A 14,667-nucleotide genomic window follows, 5' to 3' on the forward strand; every position below is an offset into this window, starting at 1 on the left:
TAAACTAAATGTCCATTGATGCCATTAACAAGAATTATGATCACGTAAGCCTAGTGCTCAGTTAAACTGGATACAACCTTTTCCAATCCATTTCTTTCCAGTATGGCTTGGCTTGAGTTTTGTGGTAGTGTTACCAAAGTGTCACTTTAGACATTTTATCGTTATTGGATTGATTAAAATCCCCATCAACTCCCAATCAGATTCCTATCATTCTGACATTCGTCTCAGCCGTACCTTGGCATAAGCTTTGGTCTCTGCAAACTTTATCTTGAAATCAAACATCTCTGCAGGAGGATGCAGCAGGACCTGCTCAGCTCTCTGTTGGTCTCCTGGTGCACAGGGAAAAGCACACACAGACAGCAGTGAGCAATGTGCATTTACTGACGACCTACTGATAATCATAGCAGCTCACTTCTCATTCCTGTGTGTGTGTGTGTGTGTGTGTGTGTGTGTGTGTGTGTGTGTGTGTGTGTGTGTGTGTGTGTGTGTGTGTGTGTGTGTGTGTGTGTGTGTTTATGAATATACTTGAGGGCCGCGTGTCCCCATAAGTATAGTAGAAATTGACCTTGTGAAGGCCATTTTCCTGGACACCACAAGAGAATTTGTTAACAAAGACTTTTAGAGCCAAGGTTACAATTAGGAAAAGATTCAGGTTGGGGTCAGAATTAGGATTTAGAGTTAGGTTCAGGGTTACAAACGGCAAAAAAACTCATGGGGGAAAAAATGCATTTAAAACGAAAATCCATCGTAAAATGTTGCGGTAAGTAAGTATAGTAGTACAACGTGTATGTGTGTAGTGATCTATGCACCTGCAGGCTGGCAGTGAGCTCTCTGTACTTGTTGATGGTCTGCTGGTAATCGGCCATGGTCTCCTGGGCAGCATCAACTCTCTTGTGGGCCTCGCAGACCTTTCACCCCCGCTCATGTCCAGCTGCTCTCTCAGCTCCATCTCAGTCTCCCTGCCGTTCTCCTGGAGCTCGTCGTTCATGTCATTAATGGCCTCCTGTTGGGAGGACAGAAGAGGGGACCGACCGTCATGTGTGGTAGTATATACATTGTAAGGCATAGAACAAAGCCAAATGCAGTGGTGGAAGGAGTACTCAAATCTTTTTACTTAAGTAAAATTATCAATACTACAATGTAGGAAAACTGTTACAAGCTAAGGTCTGGTATTCAAAATTTACTTGGGTAAAACTACAAAAGTAGTGGCATCAAAATGTACTTAAGGATAGTAAGGGGTCACGCCCAAAATGACGTTTTCTATCGATTACTCACCGGCAGCGGTTCTGTATGGAGATACAAAGAATCTCCTTTGTGTCTCCATACGGAACCGCTGCCGGTCATCAAATTATTGGCTTAGGAATGCGACGGAAAGTTATTTTCGGGGTAAACTATTCCTTTAAAATACCAAAAGTAAAAGTATTCCTTATGCAGAATGTCCCATTTTAAGTTTTCAAAATGTATACCGGTACAAATCTTTTGAAAATAGCAGATCTACAAGCTCACAACGTGTCACTTCGTGCCACGCTGCAAGCTTGTACAACAATTTGTGTACAATTCCTTGACATGAAAAGGTTTGAGAACCACTGAGAGGGCGTTTGTAAAATGGGCCTCAGGTCTTAATGGGCTATGAAACACTGATTGCATGCAAGTCGGGGTGAAGAACACAGGTGCACTGACCAGGTCAGTGACCGTCTCTCTCAGCTCCCGGACTTTCTCCTCCAGGTCCAGGTTCCTCTCCGTCAGGGTCTCCACCATCTCCTCTGACCCCAGCGCAGCATCCACCTGTGACACACACACACAATCATTACAAGAGGCACATGGTTTGAAAGTCACATACAATTATCCATATCCATTTAAATGTCACTTCACCCAATCCCATTCACTAATATCTGCAAATTTGACAGAATGACATTCATATCTGCAAAGGAAACCTGTTTAACCCAAATGGATTGCCTCTTACATTTTTTCATCACTTTGTATTGTGTTTCTTTTGCTGTGCTTTTGTTCTTTTAAACATTCTATTTTTTTTGACAATATCAGCATCAGCAAATACAATATTTAACCACTTTCATTCAACGTCCCGTCCCAATTTTGGGCATGTAAGTGAGAATTTTAGGGCTTAAGTGGTTAAATAAAATTAAGTTCATGTGTATTGCATACTTAGCTGTTTGATTGTTCATTGTATAATTAAAGTGTGTAAAATGTATTGTTAAAGTAGTTTAGATATGGTGAAATAGTAAACTAGAACATGTTACCCCTTAAAAACGGGAAAGGATCTGTGTCATTTTAGATTTTATCTGCCATTTTTTTACATTTTTGAAAGATCTTGGAAAAACTACTGGTTTAGAAGGCATTTGCAGAATCGGCCTCAGGTCTTAATGATAAAGAGCATTAGCAGTCATCTTTTTAAAGAAAAAGATGAAATGATCTTCATTTTAAGCATGTGGTTCATATCCTATACAGGGGAAGACAGTACCCCCTCTTCAAAATGATAGTGATTCGCTCTAACTGTCCGTACCTGTTCTTTCAGCTCATCGATAGTTGCCTCGGCTAGTGTCATGTCCTCTTGGAGTTTCTCCTTCTGGCTCCTCACAGTGTCCAGCTCCACGTTCTTCTTCTCCGTCTGCTTCTGCAGCTTCACGTGCTCCTGCTTCTCTGACGAGGACAGGTCACGCGTCCTGTGAACATAACAGGGGGGTTAACAACTTACAATTAGAGATGTAACCGATACCATTTTTTCCCTTACCGATCCCCATAACTTGCGCATCTCATTTAAACAAATCTAGGACAGTGGTTCTCAAAGTGGGGTTCAGGGACCATCTGAGTTCCTTGAGGGGGTTCCAAGAGTATATAATTTGTACACTCTCAGGTAAATAGTACAAGTAAAAGTATAAAACAGTTGTGCAACATCAATTGAAGAAATCAAAATATGAATGAAATATCATGTAATTTATGTGGTATCGGAATGTCATCCTCGCCAATACAGATGCCAGCATTTTAGGCAGTATCGGCAGCTTTTCCGATACAAGTATCGGTACAACTCTGCTTACAATTTGACAGGGAGGCAAAGCCATAACCAGACTATGTCTTGTTATTGTAAAAGTACAATGTGCGTGTGTCCGAGGCAGCAGAGGACACCTACATATCATTTAAGTCAAGTGGTTTATTTTTAAACCACTTGCTTTTGTGGATAATGGTTATTATGACTATCATGCTGTTGTCAAGTCATTCCTGATTGGAAACCATTTGGGTCAACTGCTGTTGTTTTTAAACAGATGTACACATTTTGACTGACCTGACCAAGGCCTCCTTCAGCCTGCCGTTCTGCTCCTCCAACTGTTTGACATGGTAGCTAGAGGCCGCGCCGTCTGTACCTGGAGGGACAGCGTGATGAGAGGAACCCGGTAGAGGTGGGAGAGAAAGATACACACAGGGAGATAGGGTTGATAGAGAGAGTGGCGTAGAGAGAGGAGTCAGAGAGAGAGAAAGAATGAGAGAGACAGCAAGGAACCATTGGACAGAGAGACAGGGGTGGATGGGTGAGAAAGAGAGACAGATACAAAACATTAAGAAACACGTGTACATAGATTTTTGAGCAGTGATTATCAACCTTTATCATTTTGAGGACCCCCAGTTTGTTTTGCATGAGGTCGCGGACCCCCATTTCATACGATTCTCATCTCTGGGAGCCCAATCTACATGGCAAGGCATCAGTCTGAGTGTGTAAATGGAACCAAATGGACCACTACGGGTCCATTTGGTTCCCGCTATAGACTCTGAGTTAAAGACCCATTAAGGGTCGATTTGGTTCCTAGCAATCAATCAAGCTGGGGACCCCCTGGAACCCCCCCAAGGACCCCTTCAAGTTCCTCAGTCTGGCCCTACAGGCCACTACATTTGGTGGCCAAGTATATTTAAGGAAATTGGAATGGAATTGCTTGCAGAGGGGCTCACTGAATCTCGCAATAATGTTGACATAAGTGTGATTAGCAAGAGAGGAATGTGTGTGGCAAGTGTAATGTAAAAAGCTCACATTAGATACGGAAGGATCCACACACCAACAAAGTTCTTCCTCAGACACTTTCTCTCTTTTACTTACATTGGGCGTATAGAAACAAAGATCATTTCAAAGTACAAAAATGTACCTGTGTGACATTTTAGGTTAGCCAGGACTGTATGGATGAGGCTATAAGGCTCCATGTTGATAAGCAACAGAACTCACCTTCAGGATTTGGGTCTTGGGGTGAACAAATCTCCAACACACCAAGGTCTGGTTTCTTTATAAAAAACTGAAACGCCTCCTCGTCAACTTCAGTGTTCAAGTCATCATAGACTTTTAAGTCTGAGGTACTAGGAATTTCAAATTTCTTGGCAACTGAAGACAAAACAAGATTGCACAAGCTTATTGATAAATCTGTTGTGCAATTGATTTAATTTGTATTAATGTGTCATAAAAATGGATTAAAATAGCCACAGAAAATTCAATCATATGAGGAAGATTGACAGCCCTACTGAAGACATTGAATCACTCTATCCTAAATAAAATGGATTGTGCCTTCCTTGTACTGTACACCCAGCATGTTGTTGCATATGACAGTGGTTCTCAATTTTTCATGTCAAGGACCCCCCAAATTGACAATTAGCCCACAGACCCTCATTTGAAAAGATATGCCAGGGACCCCCTAAGAAGACTTTTACGGCTCTAGCAGTGATTCTCAACCATTTTAATATCAAGGACACCCATTTAATGGCATGTCTATCTCTGGGACCCCAATTTATATTGTAAAATCAATGTTAAGACAGTGTAAAAATGGAACCAAATGGACCCCAATCATTTGTACACCATCAATGGCATAGGGCATGCTGTGGAACAATGTTTCACTCACCACACTCCAGAAATGATGTAAAAGACAGTGGTCCCTCAAAGCAGATGTATTTCTGCCGGTCAAGATGTTTCACACGTACAGCATGCATGCTTTGATGGAGAAAACATAATAATGTTACTAAGACGATATAGGGTACACAACTCATGCAGTATGAGGAGTGTTACATTAGAAACTATTACAAAAGCACTATCTACAGGCAGGCTATCTAGCAGTGGTGTAAAGTAACAAAGTACATTTACTTAAGTACTGTACTTAAGTACAATTTTGAGGTATTTGTACTTTACTTGAGTATTTCAAATATACTATTGTAATTACTTTTACTCCACTACATCTCAGAGGCAAATATTGTACTTTTACTCCACTACAATTATTTGAAAGCCATTTTAGCCCTACTTTATAAATATGCTACTTGAAAATAGCAGATCTACTATCTGCTATTTTTCAAACATTCTAGTACTTTAAGTATATTTTATGTTTGAAGTTTAAACACAGAAACACGAGGAGACAAAGAGATGTTGAGCTCTCTCAGATGCCTCACCTGTCTTTAGCGACTTCTTTCTTCTCCTTCTCCTTGTCCTCTTCCTTGCCCCTGTCTTTGTCCTGGTCAGTGATGATGTCCGACACCAGCTTGAGGGCACGTTCTATGATGGACACAATCTTCTGGATAGCTTGGAGTTCATTCTCTGAGGGATAAATGGCTGCATGCTTGGTCATTACGTAGCGATCGTCTGAAGAGTCGGGGCGACGAGGCGGCTAAAAGAGAAATGGTGGAAAGAAAACTATTCATTCACAGGACAAGAAAGGAATCGCAATGAGGTTTCAATTTAGTTCATGTAAGAGTATTCCAAAGAGTTACTATTCTCAGTAGGCAATTCTGTAACCAATTACTTTTTAATGACAAAGACATAGTTCTGCAACAAGTTACTTGATTAACTCAACGCAAAACTGCATTCAAATAGTAAAAAACACACCCAGTGTGAAGTGGGCGGTGTGGTCATCACAGTGGTCATCACAGTGTTGGAAGCTCACTTAAAAAAAAAAGTTTTTTTTTAAAGTGCATAGTCCTATTTATAGGTTATTAATTTCATCATGTGTCTCGTTAGCCAATCACAGTGCTGAATAGAGTCAGCGGGGGTGTCCAGGGGCCACCCATTGTGGGTGGAAGGGGTGTTCAATGGGTAGCCAATCACAGTGCAGGGTTTGGGGGGTACAATGGGTGGCCAATCACAGTTCAGCAAATGTCAATGTCCCAACCTCACATATAGGGACGGCTACACCGCCCAAAAATCCACAGGTCCCTGAGGCTCAGGGATGGGCATGACAGGCCTAACCCCCAAGAGACCGGGCGGCCCAGGGGGCCCCTGAGGATAGCCTCCGTCGGGCATACGGCGTCTGTCAGCCCAGTGGTGCTCTTCTTCCATGCGTCTCCAGTACATGTCCTCTTCATAACGCCTGGAAAGTTTCAGCAGTTTGGGGAAGAAAAAAAAAACAGTGACCTGGGAGTTCAGCAGATTAGACATGGAGAATGTCCACTGATGAACCACTTAAACCCTATATACTTAGTCGACTGGGATCACCCAGCGGTCTATACTTGGTTCCCTCCCGTTTTCCCCTCTACATCAAATCTCCGTGGAAAATACATCTGCACTATTTTCGGCAGATGTTTTCCCCAGAATGGAGACGCAAGTTAAAAAAACAAAAAAACATCTGCTGGTCATCAAAGACCTCATCGTACCTCATTTCCATTCTCCAGCGCTCCTCTTCCTCTCTCCTCCTCCAGAACTCTTCTTTCTGCATCTGCTTCCTCATCTTCTCCTCCTGAATCTTACGGGCACGGATGCTAGGCTTCACCTCCACCTGAAGGTCAGGGTTCACCTTTTTCTAAAAGACCAGGTGAAGAGGAAATGTCAGGACAGATGACGGCATGATCAACTTATGACTTATTGTTTAACCATTCAAAATAGTTCAGTCTAGTGTCCTGGGTCGTGTAGATTACTCGCTTCGGTCTAAAAACCTGTCATGCTAAAAATAACGTTGTCCCAGCTAAAACATGACTTGAAGATCAGTTCTTATCAGCAAGCGACATCAGCCAAAGATAATACATTAGGCATAATAACACTTGTACTGCAGTCGATGCCTCCTTCCCTTCAGATGCATCTCCTTCGCTGCATTCACACAGCTTGCAGTGGAAGGCAGCGGATGACTTTGCCTTCATCGTTGCGGACCTAAGGAGATGGGTAACACAAAATGTTCAATTCCCTCTATAGCAGTGTTTTTAACTTGAACTCTTATAGGATCCAACAGCATGGCTCCAATGTGGAGTTAATTCTGTGTAGCGTGCATGCAAGTTTAGCACTGATCGGTACTGTGGTTTGTGACACACAGACCCTCTCATAGACAGGTAGGGTATGGCCGAGCAACGCCGTAAAAATACAATTGTACGGCAGACTCAGAGCCAGTCTTCATTTTAACTCTTTTATACTTGTGTTTGATGGAGTGCAATATAGAACGATTACATCCCCACATCCACAGCACTGGCCTTCCCCTCTGGTTCATGGCCAGTGGGGTTTGTTAAACAAAAAACAGCTGTCTCCCTATTTGGGCTGCTGCAGTTGTGCACACTTTTTTGCCTTACTAAAAAAAAAGGACAATTTAACAATATAATTTATACTCACAAAAATATCTGATCTACAAGCTAACAATGTGTCGTGATGCGACGTGTTAGCATGTAGATCTTTAGTCTCAGACCATTGCTATTGGGCACAAACACTCTTCCAATATTTCATAAATTGCCTATTTAGTGGCGAAAATAGGCGATGCAAGGTGTTGTGAGTTTGCAGATGGCATTGGATGAAGTGAACAGCCAACAAATACGATAAAACCCGAAATTGTGTCTACTAATGACTTCATCCTTACTGCTCCAAAAGACCACAGCTAGAGAAGTTATTATTTGTAGCAGGGCCTTCTTTTTCAATCAAAAGTTACCGTAAACTTACCATAGACATTAGTGAACACCCAACCTCTAATCGTAAATACACACAAAAAATGAATTGATTAACTGATAAGAATTTGCAAATCAAATTTTTTATCATGCAAAAACAAACAAAACATCACTATTAACACACAATCCCATTCAAAGATTCTTAGTATTGGTTTACTTAAAACTGTGACATTCCATTTTACATTTTACTGAGGAGTCACTAGTCCACAGATGCTTTGACTAATGGACAGCATACAAATGCAATAAATCACAATAATTTAATTTTAAAAAAAAAGGAAAACAATGACCGTTTCCATTTGCAAGGGCCAGGAGTGAACTAATGGTCATTTGACTGCATGGTTAAACTAGGTTATACACTTGTTATTCTACAAGGCACAGAACTTCAAGAAATGTTAGGTTTGGAAACGCACGCCTGGTCGACGTCCATCACTACACAAGTTGGCAGAGACTTTGCGTGCAAAGCACGCTCTGTGAAACCAGCTTCACTCTTTATTAGTGATGAGTGTTTGAACCACTTCCAACCTGGTGTCCCTATTTTGGGCACGTCATAGGTGCAAATTGTCAAAAAAAAAAAGTTTCATAATTTTTAAAGTGAAAATGGAAGTCGTTTTCTTTATTCATTGTGTGATAAGTACATAGGGGTTCAATGACTTAAACCCTATATACTTAGATGGGTGTGCAAGGGGTCTGTAATTGGCCCCGTCCTTTTCTATCACTCATCAATCTCTGCCGATCTACAAGCTCACACAATGCCTTGTGACGTGTAGTGAGACGATTTTTGTTTTCACTGAATGTTTGCCTATTACGACAAGCCCCGAATAGGGACGCTAGGATTCATGTGGTTGAACTGGTTAAATGCAGAGCTATACTAATCAAACAGGAATACAGCAAAAACACAGTACAGAGCATAATGGCAACAAGGTGAAGAATGAAGTCATTGTCAAACACCGCCAGGAGACGTCAACATTCAAAGGGGACCTACTGACCAACAGAGTTGATCTTGGGGGCGGAGGCCTTCTTGACGGGGGCGGTGGAGTTGGCAGACGACAGACTGTTGCCGAGCGCCCCCCCATCACTGTTTATTCGCCATCCTAGGCAGCATGATAGCAAGCCATGTTCAGCCATTGCTTGAGCATCATGCAAATTGCTGTGTGGCTTTGATTGATTGAATTCTTTATCAGCAGTTTGCAAAAAGTACAGAGGCACAGTAAGGCCTACACAATAATGCTAAAAGGATAACACAAAAATCCCTGAGGGCTTGTTTCCATTGTGGTCCTGCGTATTCAATTCATAAAGGCCGAGTTCTGTAGGTGGACACATGTTTTTTTTCTAAAATGAAATTATAGCTATTCAATAAAGGCTTTACCTTCAAGAAGGATTTCCCCTTTTCTTTTCAATTGAAAAAAATGTATTGTACATCATGCTGAATATCAGTATTGTGGTAAGATCTAAAAACACTGCAGCATGATTTAATACCACAACACAGTCACAGACAAACGTTGGTAATCATTCCAGCGTGCGTCAGTACGGCCAATGCTCTCATATCATAAATCTCATATTTGGGAACACACCTGTTGACATCTTTGCTTTAATTGCCAAAACACGTCAAAGCTAAAGTTCCCCTTATGACTTATGAAGCTGTAAAAGGATTAGCTTATGTCTTTATTAAACCAGATATGCAAATATGTTCTGTTTTTTTTGTCCTTCCAAACACCTGAACCAAGCATAGAACTTGCGTACCGGTCATATATGCATACATCTGTGCCAAATATACACAGTATAGAGACAAGTACACAACGTCCAGTAAGCCTGCCTGTATGTGGGCGTGTGTATATTGAATGAGGGTTAATATCTTTTGAGACCGTTTACAATCCATTATGTTCCTAAATAATGTGTTTATCGGTGTCAGCCAGGGGTCTATAATGGGCCCCCTCCTTTTTTACCCCTTTACAAATATCTACAATCTCACAGTGCGACAGGTTGAAAGATTGTAGTCAGATTAATGTAGTTAACCACATTAATCCTGGTTTACCCATTTTGGGCATGCCATTATAGGCAAAGGTTTAAAGACTTAAAAAATATGTTTATCAAAGTTCTCAAATTTTGAAAAATAGTCAATGTATAAAACTTCATAAGACAAGCTGTGAGCTTGTATCCCAAAGTACAAATTAGTGCTTACGTGGTTAAGCCTAATCCATAGGTAAAATGGTGTCGCTGGTCAAAAAGAACTGATCTATGCGAGCAAGTGACACATGATGGTAATACATGGTAGCATAAAATAAATACATTACCTTCTGATGCTTGGCCACACGGATATGAGCGGCGTAAGCGTCGGCTCCGGTGCAGGAGACGTCACACAGCTCACAGCGGAGCTGGTTCTGGACGCCGCGGGCAGAGCTGCTGGTTCCTCCACTGCTGCTGCTGCTGCTACTGCTGCTCTGAGACACCTTGAGAGCCGCTTCCTTCTTCTTGTGCTTCTGGCCCTCTAGGTGCTCCTTGTATGTCTGGTTGGAGAGGAAGGGGGGTTACTATTCCTTCATTTGAGACACCATTTGCTTCAAATGTAGGACGTATAATGCAAGCCAAGCATGGCGTTTCAGCATAAAATCTAATCATGTATTAAGTCGGACAAACCTGCAAAGTTTGTTAAACTAATTTGATCAGTGTAAATGTAGAATTGATATACAGCTTTTCAAGGTACTCAAACAAGCTTGTAGATCAGGTTTGTTTTTGGTCTATAACAACATGCCCAAAATAGGGAGGCGAGGTTCAAAGTGATCCCCACCAGTCTTTAGGCTTCAAAGACCACTTGAGAAAGAGGTACTCTAACCCACCGTTTCCCAATAACTTCTTTCAATCTGTCTTCTGACTGGAAAAGCACTACTTCTTAAATCAAGTCTAACACTGGCATGAAGCAACCAATAGATTACATCGTGATCCCTGCCCACTTTCCACAATTCTGTCCTTCTAAGTTGGAGCAGGAAGGGACAAATATTTAGACTAAAATAAAGTCTTGATGTGGGCATAGATTTGCAAGTAAGTCAGGTCAGTGTTCTAGTTAACCAAAGTTATTCATGGATATAAATGTGAATATTAATTCCTATTCATGAACATTTTATAAAACCTATTTGCCTACAATTTTGAGGTATTTCTACTTTACTTGAGTATTTCCAATTTCCAATACTTTTACTTCTACTCCACTACATCTCAGAGGCAAATATTGTACTTTTACTCCACTACAATTATTTGAAAACTTTAGTTACTAGTTACTTTTAAGATATAAATTATTACATTATAAAACATACCTTAACCACTTTAGCCTTATTTTATACATAGTCTATTTGAAAATAGCCGATCTACAAGCTCACAACGCGTCGCAGCGCGACGCGTTGTGAGCTTGTAGATCTGCTATTTTCGACGTGTGCGACAGTGAAACGTGTCTGGGCGGAAACAATTGCTTGACAGTTTGGTTCCGCATCGACAGTTTCTCCACAATTTAGAGACAAATGTGGGCACATAATCATAAATATGATGATCCTAATATACAATTGAGAGTGGCGCGCATGCGCGACCGACACGGTACGACCGACCGTGTACCGTCTACTGTCACTACGGTCCTTTTCAACCCCAAAACAAGCCCCAAAAGAAGCGCGACCATCCTCTTACAATAAGCGGACATGGCAGTTGCCAGGTTCAGAGAAACAAGCAACCAGGTTAATGAAAACAACCGCAAAGCCACGGCGTCCTCTAACATTAGTCAACCCAGTACAATGCTCGGTGCAGATAAACACTTGTTGAACCAAACAGTGCGTCAAATGAATGTCTATTTACTGCTAGTAAAACAGTCAAATTACAGCAGCATCTCCTTCTAGCGTTAAACTCGTGTTACTCCAGTGGTTCTCAAACTTTTTCATGTCAAGGACCCCCAAATAGACGCTTATTACCCCACGGACCCCCATTTGAAAAGATAAGCCAGGAACCCCAATAAGAGAAGGTTTTTACGGCTCTCTAGCAGTGATTCTCAACCATTTTAACTTCAAAGGACCCCCAGTTTGACATCCATTAGGCTATTGACCCCCATTTAATGGCATTTATATCTCTGGGACCCCAATTTATATTGTAAAATCAATGTTAATTTAACTCTGAGTGTCCCCAAATGGAACCAAATGGACCCGTTAGGGTCCATTTGGTTCCATTTGGACACTCTCAGAGTTACAGACCCATAAGGGTCCATTTGGTTCCTATCCATCATTTAGCTGGGGACCCCCTGGAACCCCCTCAAGTACCCCTGGGGGTCCCCGGACCCCACTTTGAGAACCAATGAGTTATATCACCACTTTTAACAGCCTGCTCAGGGACTACAGATGAAAGCTAGCTTCTGGCTAACTCTGGTTCATTACACGGATGTGAAAACCAACATGTTGATTAATGTGCACTGTGTCCCTGGTAAATAAATAAACATGATAGCAATACTGTTGATAATGTAATCATTTAAAACGTCACTGCCATGCAGAAGTTGTAGGCATACTTTTATAGCCGTTAGCACTGGTTAGCCTAGGTTGTTTTTAACCCAGTTTCAGAGGCTGCTTAAAGTTAGTTTTAGCAGATCTACAAGCTCAATTTTAACAGACAAGATATAACAAATGCAATGTTGATTAAAAGCTGCATTCTGCGTTGTATAATGAATTGTTATGGACAGGTCGATTGTGACATAAGTTTATGAAAACAAACCAACATAGTCCTGGGGCCTGAAACAAACGTAACCTGGCGTTTGCACTTAATTCATTTAAGGCCCGTACATGTACATAAACGTTCACATTTCAAATATAAAGTTCTTACCTCATGGCCACGGATGTGACAATTCTGTTCGAGCCCTCAGAAGTAACCGTATCTTCAGTATTGTTCAATAAAAAGCATTTTAATCCGGTCGGTGGCCATTTTCTCAGCATGTCCGCCATGCTTTCAACTGCATTACCCATTGGTTGGTAGGTGTATTGCACTCTGATAGACTGTGCCAGCTATGAGCAAATGGCCACCGATCGGATTAAGATGCGTTTTTATTGAACAATACGGAAGATACGGCTACTTCTGAGGGCCCGTACATAATTATAACATCCGTGGCCATGGGGTAAAAACTGTGTTTGAAATCTGAACGTTCATGTAGTCCAAAAAAGGCGGGAAAAAATACAAATAAAGTAATAAAGGCGGGAAAATAAGTAATATTACTCACCTCAGACAAAAGACGACGAAATGAAAGTAGATCAGTGATATATGAACCGAAATCAAGTAGAACAGTTTCCATAGTAATCTATCATCGACCGGAGAGACCTAGTATCGAGCGACCTAGCATCCGCTGGAAACCTTGAGAAGTGAGCCGAGCTCTGCGGGAACGGTGGATTTAAGGGGCGGGACAAACCAACAAGGGCTGTGATTGGTCTGACAAGCAGACATGCGTACATGCAAGAGGGCATCCCCGGGAATGCCCTCTCACGTGTACGCAAGCACAGCCCCCCCCCGCCCACACCCACACACACGCTGTTACACGCACGCACATGCGCACGCACCCAAACAACTCTATGACGTGCACACACAAACACGACACGAACACGACACAAGCCCCGCCCCCCTTCCCACACACACACACACACACACACACACACACACACACACACACACACACACACACACACACACACACACACACACATACACACACACACACACACACACACACACACACACACACACACACACACACACACACACACACTATTACAAGCACGCACATGCGCACGAACCAAAAATAGATACATTTGTTTTCAATGCAAACGTCATTTCACTAATTTAAAAGTTAAAGAGAAGAAGTTAGCGAAATATATAACAGCAATAATAATAATAATAATAATAATGAATATTGATAATAATAACATTATATATATTGTTTTAAATAAGAAATACATCAACTCTAAATTAGAATTAACAATGCAAGGAATAAATATGATAGCAACAGAATAAGAATAATAAAAACAACAAAGCTAAAAAAACAAAACAACTGGGGAGCAATTAATCTTTGGAATTATTCAGTAGTAGTATTATCTGATTATATGATTGAATATTATTGAATAAACACTGGTTATTGTGTTCAATCATTTTAAACAGGGCAGTCATGTTAAAAAACATCAACAGTGGTGGAACAAGTACTCAACTGTTTTGCTTAAGTAAAAGTATCAATACTGCAAAGTAAAAGTACTCTGTTATAAAAATATGTGCTGACCGATTGTGAGAGACCACTGTTGTTATCAATACTGTACAATCAATTGAAAAAATAGCATACAGATGTGTCTACAGTGCCACAACTGTACAGTTAAGCCAGATCAAAGTGAAAGTATCAGTAGTTAAACCACTGTGCACAGTAGTTGAGATTTAGACCCAAGACCTGATCTGTGTGTGTGTGTGTGTGTGTGTGTGTGTGTGTGTGTGTGTGTGTGTGTGTGTGTGTGTGTGTGTGTGTGTGTGTGTGTGTGTACATCTCTCACAGACAGACATCTCACTCATTGTTTTTAATCAGTAATTGTGCAATAGTCTGTGTTCTTATCTCTCTCTCTCTCTGAGCCCCCCCCCCCCCCTCTCTGAACCCCACACCTCCCATTGTTTGAACAAACCTCTAATTTGCATGTGTAAGGAACATTCCCTAGCAGAGAAAAGAGAGACGTCCAGGTATCTTAAAGGCATTTTAAGGTAAACAGTCCTCTCCCGCATTCATTGAAAAACTCCCAC

The 14,667-nt window shown here is 41.4% G+C and overlaps 1 protein-coding gene across 1 annotated transcript; it reads right to left on the bottom strand.

Annotated features, from left to right (window-relative positions):
• Nucleotides 1-256: 256 nt before the first annotated feature.
• On the bottom strand, nucleotides 257-6,274 carry LOC311040589 (uncharacterized protein; the record flags this gene model as incomplete). Its single annotated transcript, XM_084050920.1, has 9 exons — nucleotides 257-329; nucleotides 810-1,003; nucleotides 1,681-1,785; nucleotides 2,522-2,681; nucleotides 3,299-3,377; nucleotides 4,226-4,378; nucleotides 4,890-4,978; nucleotides 5,428-5,642; nucleotides 6,221-6,274. The coding sequence occupies 9 exons, from the start codon at nucleotides 6,272-6,274 to the stop codon at nucleotides 311-313; spliced, it is 1,068 nt and encodes a 355-aa protein (XP_083907046.1). The 3' UTR covers nucleotides 257-310.
• Between the last annotated feature and the right edge of the window lie 8,393 nt (nucleotides 6,275-14,667).

This window comes from Gymnoscopelus microlampas (assembly GCF_963454915.1).
Source record: "Gymnoscopelus microlampas genome assembly, chromosome: 24".
NCBI classification, from domain to species: Eukaryota; Metazoa; Chordata; class Actinopteri; order Myctophiformes; family Myctophidae; genus Gymnoscopelus; species Gymnoscopelus microlampas.